This window comes from Mus pahari, chromosome 8 (genome assembly GCF_900095145.1).
Source record: "Mus pahari chromosome 8, PAHARI_EIJ_v1.1, whole genome shotgun sequence".
Classification (NCBI taxonomy): domain Eukaryota; kingdom Metazoa; phylum Chordata; class Mammalia; order Rodentia; family Muridae; genus Mus; species Mus pahari.
In genome coordinates, this window is record NC_034597.1 from 55,835,606 (window position 1) to 55,851,760 (window position 16,155).

Below are 16,155 nucleotides of genomic sequence, written 5' to 3' on the forward strand. Positions count from 1 at the left end.
AGACAGACAGAGACAGAGAGAGAGAGACAGAGACAGAGACAGAGACAGAGACAGAGACAGAATGAGAACTAAGAAGCTGCACTCAGCTGAGACAAGCAGCTTGACTGACTCTGGCGACCTCACCAAGCATCTGGGCCATGCTCCATTTTAACAATAAAGAAGAGAGTGTGTAAGGGTGGTGTTTGGTTCTGCTGGCCCACTAACTTTCTAGAGGAACCACCAAATGTGAGTGCTAAACAAGTTAAATCAGCAGAAAGTTCACAAACTCTTGGGCATCGGGGCTGGTGAGTTCCTCTTGCGATCTGCTTCGGCTGCAGCCAGGCGGTAGCTGCACCTTTTGCCTTCTGTCCGGTTTTCCTGATAGGAATTAGGTTTGTCAGAGAGAGCTGGAAGGTGATAGAGAATTAAGTTCCTCACACTCTGCCCACCAATAATGTATCATAATAGAAAGATCAACGAAAGAGGATTGATCAACTCATTGTTCCCTAGATGTCTTTTTTCCTTAGGGTCAATGCACACTTTTGTAAAATGCACATTCCTACTAAAAGAATGTCTGAGCCTAAAAAGAGAACTGATTTTCCAGGGGAATCATTTTTTTTTTTTTAATTCATAAATAGCAAACCAAGTAAGTAAACTCTTAGACTTATGGTGGCAATAAAGTCTCTGCTTTTGGTCAAGATCTCTTGAAGAATCAGGGTGTATTGGTCTCTGGTTATCCTGGCACTTCCTGAAGCCAAACTATCAGAGGGTAGGTAATGGCCTTTAGTAGCCTTCTAAAAGGTTAAGTTATAGAGAACCTTATCTTATAGAGAATCTTATCAAAATACCCCCCCCAAAAAAAACCTTTTCTTAAAAACAACAATAAAAAGCAAGGAATTGTGAAGCACTCCTTAAATCCTAGCTCTAAGGAAGCAGAGGTAGACAGATCTCTCTGATTCTGAGGCCATTCTGGTCTACATACCAGTTAGTTCCAGTTCAGCCTGAGATATTGTAAGATCATATCTCAAACAAACAAACAAACAAACAAAAGTAAAATTAGTTTCTGATACTACCTGATAGAACATATACTGAAAGGCTGTTTAGCCACTGTACACAGGTTTAATAAACTTCCAAGAGAAAACTAAACAGTAAGGCTATTTTGATGACAAGTCTGCCTAAGGATGATGGCTATACGACAGTCTCAAGAGAGTTAGAAATGAAGTCTGGGCTTTGGAAAAACACACGTTTTAAATCTTATTTTACATGCATGTGTGCAGTGCCAGCAGAGGTCAGAAGAGGGCATCAGATCTCCCAGAGCTGGAGTTAGTGTTGGCTGTGAGCTAGGACTCAAACCCAGGTCTTCTACAAGACGGAACAACCTCTTCTGCCCTAATCTGAACTTTTAATGTATTGCATGTTACCAAAGCAATAGAACAGAATAATTTGTATGAGACACTATATCATACCCAGGGTTTCTATGGTACATAGGTTTCCAAGTACAGTTTAAAGAGGACATACATTTTGTATGAAACTCAGCAGGGGGCTGGCGAGATGGCTCAGGGGGTAGGAGTACTGACTGCTCTTCCAAAGGTCCTGAGTTCAAATCCCAGCAACCATATGGTGGTTCACAACCACTCGTAATAAGATCTGATGCCCTCTTTTGGTTTGTCTGAAGACAGCTACAGAGTACCTATTTATAATAATAAATACATCTTTGGGCCAGAACGAACAGGGACTGAGTGAGCGGAATGACCAGAGCGAGCAGAGGTCCTAAAATTCAATTCCCAACAACCACATGAAGGCTCACAACCATTTTTACAGCTACAGTGTACTCATCTACATAAAAGTAATAAATCTTAAAAAAACCTCAGCAGGATATTTAAGCTTCTTCAACCAAAAGACAAGCAAGTAGAACCCTTACTCCCAAGTCCATATCCTGCCACTGCCACAGCAAGCCCCATGGAAGCTGGGATCTTAGGTTCTAACACTCATTCCCATACTATAAGAAGAGCCAAGATTGCCTCTGATCCCCTAGTGTGTGTGTGTGAGTGTGTGTGTGTGTGTGTGTGTATAGTGTATGTATGTATGTGTATATATATATATATATATATATAGAGAGAGAGAGAGAGAGAGAGAATATATATATATATATATATATATATATATATATATATATATATAGAGAGAGAGAGAGAGAGAGAGAGAATATATATATATATATATATATATATATATATATATATATATATTTTTTTTTTTTTTTTTCCTCCTAGTATCTACCACAGGATGGATACAAAGTAATAGCTGGAATATTTGAATCCTAAGAAGAAAAGACTCACTTGTCTCCCACAGTTTTCAGTTAGTCATAAGCTGACCTTCATTTATGTCAGTGTTTACATATTTAAAGTTCATGTTCTGATGAAGCCGTCATACCTCACTGTGACTCTCATGGTACCAATAGTCACCTAACTGTGCTGTTTCTTTGTAGACTATGGCTACAGAAGGGCATGTGGAGCACAGGCTTTCTATTCTACTTAACTGTCAGGGACTAGAGAAATAGGGGTACATCATTGTTTGTTAAAAATAACAACTGCTGCCAAAGCATTCATAAGAGAAAGGGAAGACTTTTATCCACCTCAAAAGCGTCATGATAATTTCTTTCAGCTATTTCTGTTTGACCAGAAAGGAACTAGGAAGTATAATTTGCCAATTTTAAAATGCATTTAAGGACAGTTCATCTTCTTATTGGCTATGAGAAATGGATTGGGATAGCTTTACTTGTCAATAAGTGGCAAAGTTTTGTTGTTTTTCCTCAAATAGTCTAATGGATTGAAATGAGGTCATGTCCAGGCTCCTGCTGTCTCATGTAAATGCTAAGAACTTCCTTCTCCTTGCAGAGGCACAGGAGGAGCAGCCCATTACGTTCCACTCGAGTAATTCCACAAGGGTATGGGAGAGGAGAAACTCATTTTAAAATTCAGCCTCCAGTACCTATTAATTCCAAAATTTATAGTTTATCCCTCCAGCATTTCCTATTCTCAACCAGCGCTGACATCAGGAAGGGGGGAAAGGAAGCCGAGCTGATGGCAAAACTATGTCGGGAGGCAGAGGGCATGCGCTTTAGTCCTACTCACTGCAGAGCAGAGGTCAGGAGCTCAACCCTGCCACCACAGCACAATGATGAAGGAATGGAAGGACAACACTGAAGCAACGAGAGAGGTCTCTGAGTCACTTCAGCGGGGGTAAGCTTAAATCCTTCACTAGTACTTACCTTTGGATTGACCTAACAGCCTTAAAATTTTGAAGAAAATCGAGAGATACTATACTGCTCTGCGTCTCCTCTGAGCCTGGCTCGTCCAGAGTAGACAGAGCTAACAGAGCTGACCCTTGCTGAGGCTGTGGGCTCTCCTTACCTACTCATTCAGTCCCATTCCCATTACCCTGGGAAGCATCAGCCTTCACGCCTATTGCCATGCAGCTTCTTTGCCTGCCGAGTCTAATAAAATGCTTGCCTGGAGCATATAAAACATGCCACTAAAATGCCAGGTAAAATACACTGGGCAGATGGGGGATAATTCTTTCTGGCAATTGTATTGTCTATAATTCTATCCCAACAACGCACCAGGTTGGCGAGAAAACCAAATTCTGTAATTTTTATAAATAACAAAGTCTCTTTATAATATGGGAACAGAATCAGAAGATTTGTACAAGATTTAGCATGGCTAGATTGTCAAGTTACTCCCTTCCATGTCGGCTCTGACTTCAGAAAGGAAGTATGGAAAGACTTTTCAACCAGTTTCAAATTTTAAATTCCTATGCTGTCCTATAAATCACCCCCCTCTCAACCTGTAATCTTGAGTCACGGGCATGGAAAAAAAAAAAAAACCCGAAACACTGCCCTTAGTTCATACGTGGGAGGAAAGTGGAGTGCAGACATCTTGGAAAACGGACAAGGAAAGGGCGTGTGATTAGAACCCACTGCAGCAGGGATGCAAGTCAAAATGCCCAGAAAGCCAAGCTTGCAGTCAAGGGTGCAAGATCACATGCCACTCCAGCCAGACTCAACAAATGCTCACAGCACCTCACCCCTGCCACCGACGTGCCCTGCCTCCTCTCAACCCCTGAAGCATCCTGCCTACAACCACAGGAAGCAGCTTCCAGGTTTCTGCAGTGTTTCCTCTCCCACTGTTCTGGTGGTCAAACTCTCCTGTGAGGGCAGCCCAGGTCCCACCCACCATCCACTGCTCACACAGGACCAGAGAAGAGTGAACAGTGATGTCTTCTCCCTGCACCTCCCCCCTCAAAAAAAAAAAAAAAAAAAAAGGATGAAGTTTCCCAGGCTACCTACCTTCTTGTCTCAGCTTGACAAGTATAACTCGTAGGGACACATGTTATGTTTGCACTGTTTTTATTTTAAAAAGAAAGGCATAGCAGACTTCAACTGGTTGAAGTGACCGCTTCAGAAAATTTCTGCTGAATAAAATCACCCTGAAAGTTATTAATTTATATTATTATTGTAATTTAGATTGATTGATTGGTTTTAGGAGGACGGTATATGTGGAGGTCAGAGGTCAACCTGCATGAGTTGACCCTCTCCTTTTGCTATGTGAGTGCCAGAGACCTCACTGAGGTTGTCAGGCTTGGCAGTAGGGACTTCAATCACTGAGTCATCTCATTCGCTCTACTTTTTTTTTTTTTTTTTTTTTATCTTGACCATGTAGTGAAAGGAAGAGTACCAGCTATTAAACACGTAGCATGAGTGTCCTTTAAACATTTAATAGTCACGAAATCACTGTACTCCTATAGATAGCTAACATCATGTTTTGGTTTTTTATTTTTTCCACTTATTTTTATGGAGTGTGGGTGTTTTGCCAACATGTATGCCTGTGTACCATATGCGTGTCCAGTGCTGCAGAGGCCAGAAGAGGGTGGCTCCCCGTGGCATGGAGTTATAGACAGGTGTGAGCCACCATTTGGGAGATAAGAATGGAACCTCAGTCCTCCTACAGAGAAGCTCTCAACTGCTGAGCCATCTCTCCAGCCCCATGGTCTTACAATAGTCATTTTGTAGCAAGTGACTTGCCTATGGATACCTAGAACATATTTAGTATGTATTCCTAATTACTATAACATCAGATACCAAAGAAAAAGAAAAGAATACAAAAATATAAACTCAACATTTAAAGCAAATAATTTAAATTTGACCATGCCTCTCCACCTTCATCTTTCTGCACGCACATCTTTTGCTTTATTACCTGTACTGTTACTACTGGCTTTTGAGACAGTCTCCCTCAGCCGCCCAGGCTAGCCTGAACTTGGTATGCTTTCCGTGCTCCTGCACACTCATAAGTGATCCTCCTGCTTCAGCCTCCCAGCACGTGCTGGGATGACAGGTAAGAGCTGCTATGACTCAGCTTGCCTTACACTTTGTCATGATAGCACAACTGTTCCATCTGCTCCCTATCATCTCATTAACATTCCCTCAAGTTTACTAAGCCAGGACCATCCTTTGCTGCAGCATGCCACTTAATAAATTCACCATTATTGATGGAGCCACTTGCTAAAAAGCAATCACACTTAAATGTAAAAATCTAAAAAACACACTCATTTTTTCCTCAGTGTTACTAACATGCCTTCTGAGATGTGGGAGCTTATGAGATACTCCCTTCAGCAGGCTAACTCAATTGGGCAACAAAACAGTAATAAAGAAGATGAAATATTCTTTGTGATTATAATAAAGTTATAAAAACCAAAAATAAAAAGTCAATTTTTTCTAAGTAGTAAGTCATGAGTTTGTAGTTTTCTCATTTAATAATAAAAAAAAAATTAGTAATTCTAAGAATCTAGATGAAGTGTGAGGTGAACGATGTCACCTCAGACGGGAACACTCCGGACAGTTCATTACCATACATCTGTAAACACTGACTTTGAGAGGACCTCTCCACAAGCTATGAGGACATGAAGGAAAACGGACTTCTGGCTGAGCTCATTCTCAGGGGTGCTCACGGTACCCAGGCCGTGCTAGCCTGCAGCTAGAGCGCCAGTCTCTGCACACGATACGCTCCAGAACCCGGCTGGTGAAGAATCCACTGAAACTGTAAGTAAAAAGAGACAGGCACGAGACTGATACCAAAACCTTACACTAACAAACTGTCCTGGGAAGAATTCCAAACTGCTAAAGACCAAGGGAATGAAAATACAGAACCCTCAAACATTCAAGAAACATGCTTTATAAACCGATTCATCTCTTCCATACTAATTCTCCCAGGAGGCAATAATACATTCTGTAAAATGAATCTGTGTGTCAGACACGTCTCAAATGTAGATTATACACACATCAGGTTAAGGGCAGGGACACCAAGTTTAGAGCTCTGATTTAATTTGTGTTTGCCATAATACTGTGGCTGCAGTGCTATTTGTGCTCACGACAGCAGTTCTTCTAAGAACCTATTTTTGGATACTTGAATTTTGGGAGAAGGAGACACTTACTCTCAAGCTTGTTTTCCATGCTGATTCCTTGGTTTCTGGGGCAAGTATTTTAAATTAACTCCTTAGAGTTATTTTGTTGATTTCAAAGGTCAAAAAGTCAAAATTCATTTTCCTTATAATTTCATGGTTCTATGTTTACTGGTGGGTTTTATTTTTGTTCTCCATTACTTATAGAAGATGAACGTGACGGAAACAACCCAAGAACAAAAACATATTACAGGTAAACTGGTCCATAAGAACAACAAAACCTGCACAGATCCATTCGTCTGTATCTTCCTGGACAGTCATTCACTCACTTGACTAGGAATAACAGCAGTAAGTAACTGTCTTACTCCATGACTCCAGGTGGTCACCACATCCACTTGATACTGCCAGGGACTCTCACAGTTACTGCTGAGCCTGCTCGAGGCTTCCAAGGTTGTTGCTTTTTTCCCATCTTTCTTAACTGGGTTAAAGAACCTGTGGTGTGGTTTAGAAACTTCTATCTTCTTCCTTTGATATGAAACAGGAGTAGGAACAATAGCCGGGCCTCATTCTCTGTGTTCTAGCCACAGAGTCAAGGCACACCTGTTTCCCAAGGCACACCATGGCCAGATTCTGAAAGGCATATAGGGAGAGTATACTGGGGCCTGCCTCCAGAAATCAAGTCCAGCTTACACGACCTCTTTTTCTACCGAAAGCTGTTTCTAATCTCTCTCCCCAACACTGCCCGATTACCGGAAGGGGGTTGACTGAATGAATGAAGGGGCAGGTTTCGGGAAGTCCCAGTTTTCATCTCACACTATCTGCAGATATAGGCCTATCAAATGTACATTTTCCATTTTGTGGATATATAAACCTAAGCCTAGCTTTTTGGTAATATATAGTAAAAGTTTAATAAGTAACTAATCAAAGATTATCCAATAATGTCTTCCAAACTCTCCATTAAAATAAACAAATCTTTAAAACAACAAATACTGTTCTAAACAGGAAACAAGACCAACCTATACAGATAGAATAAGCCTGTGTTCCTCATGCTCCTGCGGTCCAACATCAATTATATTCTTCACATTTGTGTTGCATCTTTTCCCTATTAAAGCCTTTATATGTTCTTAACCTAACAGAAGGCTGAAACAGATACTAATCCCGGGGCATAAGATTTGGGTTAAGAAGGCACATGGAGTTTAGCTGGTCACTGGATTTATAGCCTTAGGATGTCATCTAACCTCTTTGAACCTGGGTTGCCTCATTTGGAAAAGGACCACAGAGGGGATCAAATGTGCATGGTAAACAGGGGTGCTCCTGATGGCGGACTAAACAACACCTTCCTTCTTTATGTGAAGTTTTGTTAAGGTATGACTCACATGTGGAGCAATTTACATATCTGAAATGTGATTTTAGTATATTCATAAAAGCATAAAAGCAGTGTGCTCTTCAGCTGTTTCCTGGCCCCCAGACCTCTATCTTCCCTGGTCTGGGCCAGTGCCAAATATGTTCTTTTTCTACAAATTTGATTACTCTGGATATTTTCTATAAATAGAACCACATACTATTGCTCCTTATAATAATCAATGATTTGGGGAGTCAGTACTGGAAAGGTGAAGTACACAGGACAGAGAATGCAAAAAGGTCAAAAAAGGAAAAAAGCAACAGTCACGTTTTATATGTATATGACGATCCACGATAAGCCAAACACTGCTAAGTCCTGGGGAAATGCATCCTTGAGGTGCTTTGGGTGTGGTGAGGTACTGGGGAAACTGCACACGCCCATGGCTCCGCACATACATGTTAGCAGGCTGTAGTTTGTGGACACTCTTCTGTAAGTGTTTTATTTTTCTCACTCAAGCAAGGTTACCACGAGAAAAGGAGGATGAGTTTTCAGAGGAAAAACGAAGTGTAAAGTAATTTTAAGAAAGCGGAAAGGGTGAACCAGGAAGACATAGTATGAGTACCTGACAGAACTAAACATCTCTCTGGGGTTCGAGATCATGAATTTAAAATGAGATAAATCAGTAGGGTTTTAAGATTTTTTGGGTTGCCTGGGGAGCTAGTATCAAACCTTGTCTAACTTCGAGTTTATCTTCTTTTACTCTATCACTACACTTAAATCTTCAGTTTAGAACCATAAGAACTGGTGGCTGGGGATGCTGACACTGGATGTCTGTCCTCCAGTGGTACAGACTCTGTCCTCAGTGGATGCCTGACCATCACCAAGCTAAGCTCCTTCTATGCTCTTTGCTGCTGTCCATCCATGCTCCTCCTACATACAGTTAGTTACACTGTCTTTCCTCACATTCCTTTCTGATAGTTATGCCTTTTGTTTGTGCTACCCCATTGTCTTTTTACTATCATCCAGCCCTCCTCACTCAGGCACAGGTTACTCTGACAGTCTTCTAATCTGGCCTCCTATGAGTCACTCATAATATTACAATGTCCAGAGAAGACACATTTACACACAGACTAATGGTTACATAGAACTAAGAGAGATGAGAGGAAAGAGAGTGGTTTCCATTAGATCCCAAGGTTCTGAGGGCACAGTGACAGTATTGTAAAAGCAAATGTGGTGACACTTACATGATTATAGGTACATTCAAGGCACTAAACAAGTGGGCTCTATCTCAATGAGGTTTCCTTTTTTTTTTTTTTTTTTTGGTTTTTCAAGACAGGGTTTCTCTGTGTAGCNCTGGCTGTCCTGGAACTCACTCTGTAGACCAGGCTGTCCTCGAACTCAGAAATCTGCCTGTCTCTGCCTCCCAAGTGCTAGAATTAAAGGCGTGTACCACCATGCCTGGCTAATGAGGTTGTTTCTTATAAGTACATATACACTTGTGTGTGGGGATAGGACAGCGCGGTGGCGATGCCTCTCTCCTTCCACGTTCATGTGGGTTCCAGGGATTGACCTTGGGACATCAGGCTTCACAGCAGGTGCTTACCCGCTTGGCCATCTCTGTGGCCTTTTCATTTTCTGTACTTATTTACCCAGACCACTACAGATACATTCAGGCTTCTGCCAGGATTCTGGTATTATTTTGTATTTCTGTCAGTAGAAACAGGAGTGAGGCTCTAAAAGGTAAATCATAGGTAACTGCCCCGTCATAGCCCGGCTCTCTTCCATAGGAGCTGCTGTTTTGCATTTCCATAGAAATGGATGAAAACACTTCTGCGGAGCCTAATCAAGAGAAAACTTTGCCAAACTGTTTGCCAGTGTGACAGGTGAAGGATGGCACCTCAATAGAATTTTAATTCAACTCACTCTTGATTCAGAGTAAGTGGTTTTTGCTGGGATGCAGTGATTTATACCTGGAGACTGGTCCAGGAGGCCTGCCATGAGCTGGGGACTACCAGGGCTGAGTAGACTGTCTCAAGGACAGTGACAATAAGGGAGAATAACAATCATCATCTTAGAACTTTGCGTGTGCTTAGGAAGCTGTCGCATTACTTTTGTCTGGTCCCTTTTGTCCATCTTTCTGTCCAGCTGTTGGTCTTACCTCATGTATGAACTCTATATTAAGGGTGATGCCTTTCTACTTTGTTAGTTTTACCCCAGAAGTTCTTTCCACCTATATTTATCCATCATTTCATTTCTGCTTTTGGATTATGAGTTTCCGTTAGAAAATATGTCTCCCACTTCCAGGATACGAAAGGATAATTTATGTTTTCTTCTATGTATATAAATTCACTTCTCTGATTGATTTGAAATTTATCTTGCTGAATGGAATAGTTTTGGATTTTTATCCTATGCTAACATATCTGAATAAGGCTTACTTGGCTGGGCATATGTATTTATTGAAACATTCAGTCTATGCCAAAAAGCATGATGCTACTCTAAGGCCAGGTGACTTCATGTTCCACTTCTGTGAGTACAAAGTTCCATTTTTGGATGATGCAGATCATCTAGACAATTGCTACTCAGTGCTTTGAAAGGCTTTCAGCATTTCTGATCAGTCAGGTCTGAGCCACACCTTCTCTAGCTGTGCCAGGTAAGATGAAATGAAGCCAGAAAATACTGAGTCCTAGGGTGAAGATTTTAAATTAAGGTTAAAAATACGTTAGAACTAAATAGGAACCTTACAAAAAGATAAAATGTTGTGCATCCCTTTGACTAAAATTTAGCCAGTGCAATTCTATGAAAGAAAACTCAGAAGTAAACGGAACCCCAGCCTCTGAGTCTTAGGTTCCACTCTAAAATACATCAAGAGTCATGTGCTTTCTATTATTTGCATAGTATCATCTACTATTTGCATGTTCTCAATGGTTAATCCTTTCTCATACCAACTTTATGTGATAAATGCACTTTGGAATGTTAGTGAAAATTTTAACTAATTGCATTACTGGTATAATGAAAACCCACACTAGGCACAAAGAAATATCAAAATGTATTCTGTCACCAGAGAGAAATATACGATGTTGTGACTCATTTAAGTTGGGCATTGTTTTTATTCTCATCTGCTATGTGGAAATTTGAAACAAACTTTCAGAAGGAATTAAATTTCACAGAAGAGGGAAATGGAGCAGATTGCAATCAGATCTCCAGAACACTAAAGTCTTCCCCCCACACTGCAGTCAGTCAGGAAGACACTGGCTTATTACTGAGAATGTGGTCTACTCTCAGCTACAGTCAAGAGTGAGGGAGAGCACCTCATAGCAGTGCATAACTGACAGTCCCATTGTGGCTACCTAGTCACCTCATGTACGCCATCTGACCTCCAGCACTGCAAAGCCTGTCCTTCCTCAGGCAGTGGGGTCAATGCACTGGGAAACAGGGAAATGAGAGCAGACACCCTCAGTTACATATTGTCGGCTACTGACATTTTCATTTTGAAGACGAGAAGGATACAGTTTTGGTCTCTGGCTTGATCAGAGCCTGATCGGGGTTCTGGGACTTCTAAATCTCCATCGTATGCTCCATCCAGGATGCTACACTAGTGGTCTGATTAGGTAAGAAGAAACTCTGTTGCTGTCAACGTCTCTGACAAATCACAATCCTGTATGTTTCACTTATGCTGGAAAGTGGGGGCTCCTTAAAGGTCAGATCTACTGTAGAATACATACTAAATATAGCACTATGCTATAAGCATGTGTTTATACCATGTCAGGGGGGGGAGAAATGAAGCTGTCGGAAGTACTGAGACCAGCCATGGGTCAGATTCTGTCACATGTAGTCTTTGGGATCCATTCACAGACGGTCTGTCTTCTGCAGGAAAGGGAATCTCAGTGCTCTCCTCTACCGTTCAACATTGATGAGAATCAAGCTGCACAGAGGCTCTTCAAAATCAGGGAAAGATATACATTTATAAATACCATCTTTAAGCTGGGTGGTGGGGATGTATGCCCTAATCCCTGCATTACAGAGGCAGAGGCAGGAGGATCTCTCTGAGTTTGAGGCCAACTTGGAGTGAGTTCCAAGACAACCAGGGCTATACAGAAAAACCTTATCTCAAAAACAACAACAGCAGAAACAACAAAAGCCCTAAAAATCTTAATTTTGTAAAGACTGTTACCTGGCAGAGGACAAATATAAGTTGTAAAATTAGCTGACAGATGCTAACTCCAGCTTTATGAGCTCTCTTATCTCACCAACACAGAAGTTCTAATATTTCAGAATACCCACAGAGCTAGAATCTGGACTTCATATTATCTTTTAGAAACAAAACTGGACTGCCAAGTGTTTCACAGGACTAGGAAACCTACCTTTCCATGACAGCTAGGCACTCCTTTCTCCAGGTAAATCTACTCCCTCGTCGAAGTCGGAAGGTTCCAGGTGTGGCAGAGACAGGGGGAGGTGTTTGTCTCCATTCAGGGTCCTCTATTGGAATGGGGGCAGGTCTCATACTTAACGTAGCCCCTGGAATAAACAAGACATTTTTTTAAGCAAATATCTTGCAATTAAAAAAAAAATCAGTATTATGAAGATACCATGAAAACAAGACAACAAGCCGAGTATGAGCTTTCCTTTGTCCACCGAAACTTGAAGGCCAAGATATTTAATATTCTTATTTTTAAAAACATGATAAAGGAGTTGGAAAGGTGGCTTAGTGGTTAGGAGAATGATTGCTCTTCCAGAGGTCCTGGGTTCAATGCCCAGCACCTAAATGACAGCCAACAACCAACCATCTGTAACTCCAGTTCTAAGGGATCTAATGCCCTCTGCTGGCCTCTCCTGGCTCTGCACACACAGTTCACAGACATACACGCAAGCAAAACACCTATTCACACAAGATAAACAATGACCAAAGGAAAATCCTGAAGTAAAAGTCTCTTTTTTGAAAAGCCCACAAGTCACCACACCTGTCACCTTCCCATCTGCTCTCATGTATCCCTCAGTTCCTTCAGTGCACTGCATACAAAGCATGAGACCTACCTCCTGAAGGACTGGACTTTCCCCTTAAGCCCTTTTTGAAACCTCTATACTAGGCCACATCTGGTGTACATCTGTAATCCCACCACTTGGAAGTTGGAGGCAGAGGAATCAGAGTTATTAAGGCTACCCTCAGCTACATGAGACACTGTCTCAAAAAGAAAAATGTCATGTAATACAGCAGCAAAGGAAATAAGATGACATTTTACAAGCCTTCAGTGAGCAGGATTCAGTGTTTATAGGTCTATTGTCTACTAATAATCTCATATTCAGCAGGGCAGTAGTGGCGCACACCTTTAATCCTAGCACTCGGGAGTCTTTCCTATTTTTACCAGAGCAAACAAGGATTACAGCACACAGCAAGAGTCTATGATAAGAATTTACCTATTTAAAAGTATATAAATTTTGTTCCTAAAAGAAAAATGTCCAAAACAACCAAGCTAACATCACAGCAGGCCAAGATGAAGGCAGAAACAGAATAGAAAAGGCCATGGGTTCTCTCAGCCCACGTTTGCCCTGGAGAAGGGATGGAGAGTTTCAGAGTAGAGGGAATGGGGGAGAAGAGAACACAAAATCAGTGAGCTCCAGCGTGGGCTGCTAGAGCTGTGGCATGTTCTCTTAGGTAGGCATGGAAGTTAACAGAGAGCAGACTCCTAAAAGGCTAAAGGAAACAGACTGCCGATGTACAGGAGAAATCTCTTTTTGGTATTGGGATTTACTGTTAATAATATTAATCTTTAAAAATATTCTGCGGGGCCTTTTCTCTCTCCCTTTCCCCCTCTCTCCATGTGGCCATGGCCAGCCTCTCTCTACCTTCTCTCTTTCTCCCCGCCTTTCTACAATAAAGCTCTAAAACTATTTAAAAAATTTTTTTTCTGTGGGGGCTGGAGAGACGGTTGGGCAGTTAAGAGCACTGATTGCTCTTCCAGAGGTCCTGAGTTAAAATCCCAACAACCATATGGTGGCTCACAACCATCTGTAATGGGGTCTGATGCCCTCTTCTGGTGTGTCTAATGATAGCAATGTACTCACATAAATAAATAAATAAATAAATAGGTAGATAAATAAATCTCTAAAAAGTTCTCTCTCTCTCTCTCTCTCTCTCTCTCTCTCTCTCTATATATATATATATATATATATATATATAAAAAATATTCTGCATTGTCTAGACTTCCTATAAGAAAGGAATTTAGATTAAAATAAAGTTGGTCAGAAAAAAAGGAAAGAAAGGAAGTGAGAAAAGGGGGAAAAAAAACCCCAAGAGAATAAAGTAGTGACATAGTGACCTTGAAAGAAATCAAGTCTACTTATGTATAGAAAGCTGAAACCGAATAATTTTAAATCTGTAAGTATTCTTAATTTTAAAAATACCGTATTAATTTTGAAGTTTTTTTCTTTTCTTGCTCCATTTCTTTATCAAAGTAGCAGTTATTCAGGATAGCACAAGAAGCCAGGATGGCATGATAGCTAGCTGCCTGGAACCCAGCCTGGGAATTTGGAGTTGGTGATCCCCAAAGCAAGCCAGGTAGCAAGACTAGCTCTTGGTTCTAAAGAAAAACAGGCATTTTCTTGTAAATGTTGTCATAAGAAACAAGATCAAGTCCATGTGATTAGTTTCCATCAGCTTGTTTTATTTATAAGACTTAGCAGGCTTTGAGATGTGCTGGGAAATTCTGATGATGGGCCTGTTTATCAGAGAATCATATTGTATCTATAGATACTGGATTATCAATAAAAATAACCCCACTTTCCCTTGCTGAGCTTATGTACAGAGAACCTTGTAAAGGAGAGACTTGTAAAAACCCGGAACAGATCTAGAGGCAAGAAGCTGAAATAAGTATTTCACTAGAGAAATGCAACCCGAAGTCATTTAATGTAAGCAAAGAATCTACAAACACAGCCGACTTGTTTGCCAGGCATCTATCTCTACAGCAGAGAAAAGTCAGCTTTTCATTTTGCAGTTTGTCTGAATTTTACATTTTTTTAACAATATGATGCTATTTACATTTCTCCTGATATCCTGTCTGCTAGACAGAGGGAATATTAGCAAACTACCTCCTCATAAACCCACCCACAGCTTACTTCCTACAATTGCTTCAGGCAAGCTGCAGGACCACACCTCAGGAACCCTGGCAGTACTTCTCTTGGTATCTTAACATGAACAAAAGCACTTGGGAGGCAGAGGCAGGTGGATTTCTGAGTTGGAGGCCAGCCTGGTCTACAGAGTGAGTTCCAGGACAGCCAGGGTTATACAGAGAAACCCTGTCTCAAAAAAAATAGAAAAAATAAAAAAAGAGTTGGTCCTGTGAAGGCTTGATGCCCCAGTGAAGGGGAATGCTAGGGCAGTAGGGTGGTGGAGCAGGAGTGGGTGTGTGTGGGAGCACCCTCATGGAGGCAGGGGGAAGGAGGGCGGGATGGGGGTTCTTTGGAGAGGAAACCGGGAAGGGGGATAACATTTGAAATGTAAATAAACAAAATAACCAATTAACATGAACAAAACTGACTTTCACATCTCTTCTCTCTCTCCCTCCTTCCTTCTTTCAGTACACATTATATGTATTTTTCAAAGACAACAGTGTCTAAAATTCAGAAAGCCACAAAAGGGTCATCATTCAACGGTAAAATGCCTGCCTTGAATGCACAAGATCCTGGATTTGATCCCAAGCACTGCAAAACAAACAAAAGACCCAGAGGTTAAATAATTAAGTCTTTCTACGTCTCCCCAAACCAACAGTACCCCACTTCAGAACTGTTCTAAACTAGAATCCCTAACAGCTTTTATACGTACAGAAATCTAAACTGCCTCTGTGTGTGTGTGAGTGTGTGTGTGTGTACCCTGGATACCAACAGTAATGTATATATTGTTTCCTATCTTATATTTTAAACTTCTATATGTTGTTTCACTGAATGAAAATATAATTCATACAAAACATAACTACAATGTTCTACGATATTTCCTTGTAGAGAGCTTAACCACTTCTTGATGAGGTGACTCTACTGACTTGTAAAGAAGAACATACGGCACTCTAAGCAACTACTTAAAAGGCAGAGAGAAAAGAACCTTAGGCACCATACTGTATTCAGAGATTACAGCTTCTCCAAAGTACCCACAGAAACATCACTGTCTTAGTCAGGGTTTCTATTCCTGCACAACATCATGACCAAGAAGCAAGTTGGGGAGGAAAGGGTTTCTTTGGCTTACATTTCCATACTGCTGTTGATCACCAAAGGATGCAGGACTGGAACTCAAGCAGGTCAGAAAGCAGGAGCTGATGCAGAAGCCACGGAGGGATATTCTTTACTGGCTTGCTTCCCCTGGCTTGCTCAGCCTGCTCTCTTATAGAACCCAA

At 41.1% G+C, this 16,155-nt stretch overlaps 1 protein-coding gene across 12 annotated transcripts in view; it reads right to left on the reverse strand.

Annotated features, from left to right (window-relative positions):
• Positions 1-16,155, reverse strand: part of Hmbox1 (homeobox containing 1) — a 135,016-nt gene that overhangs the window by 28,712 nt on the left and 90,149 nt on the right. For all 12 annotated transcript variants that reach the window (XM_029541916.1, XM_021204003.2, XM_029541915.1 and 9 more), the window contains exon 6: positions 12,139-12,292. In XM_029541916.1, the coding sequence (XP_029397776.1) occupies positions 12,139-12,292 (154 nt within the window). The remainder of the gene's footprint in view (positions 1-12,138; positions 12,293-16,155) is intronic.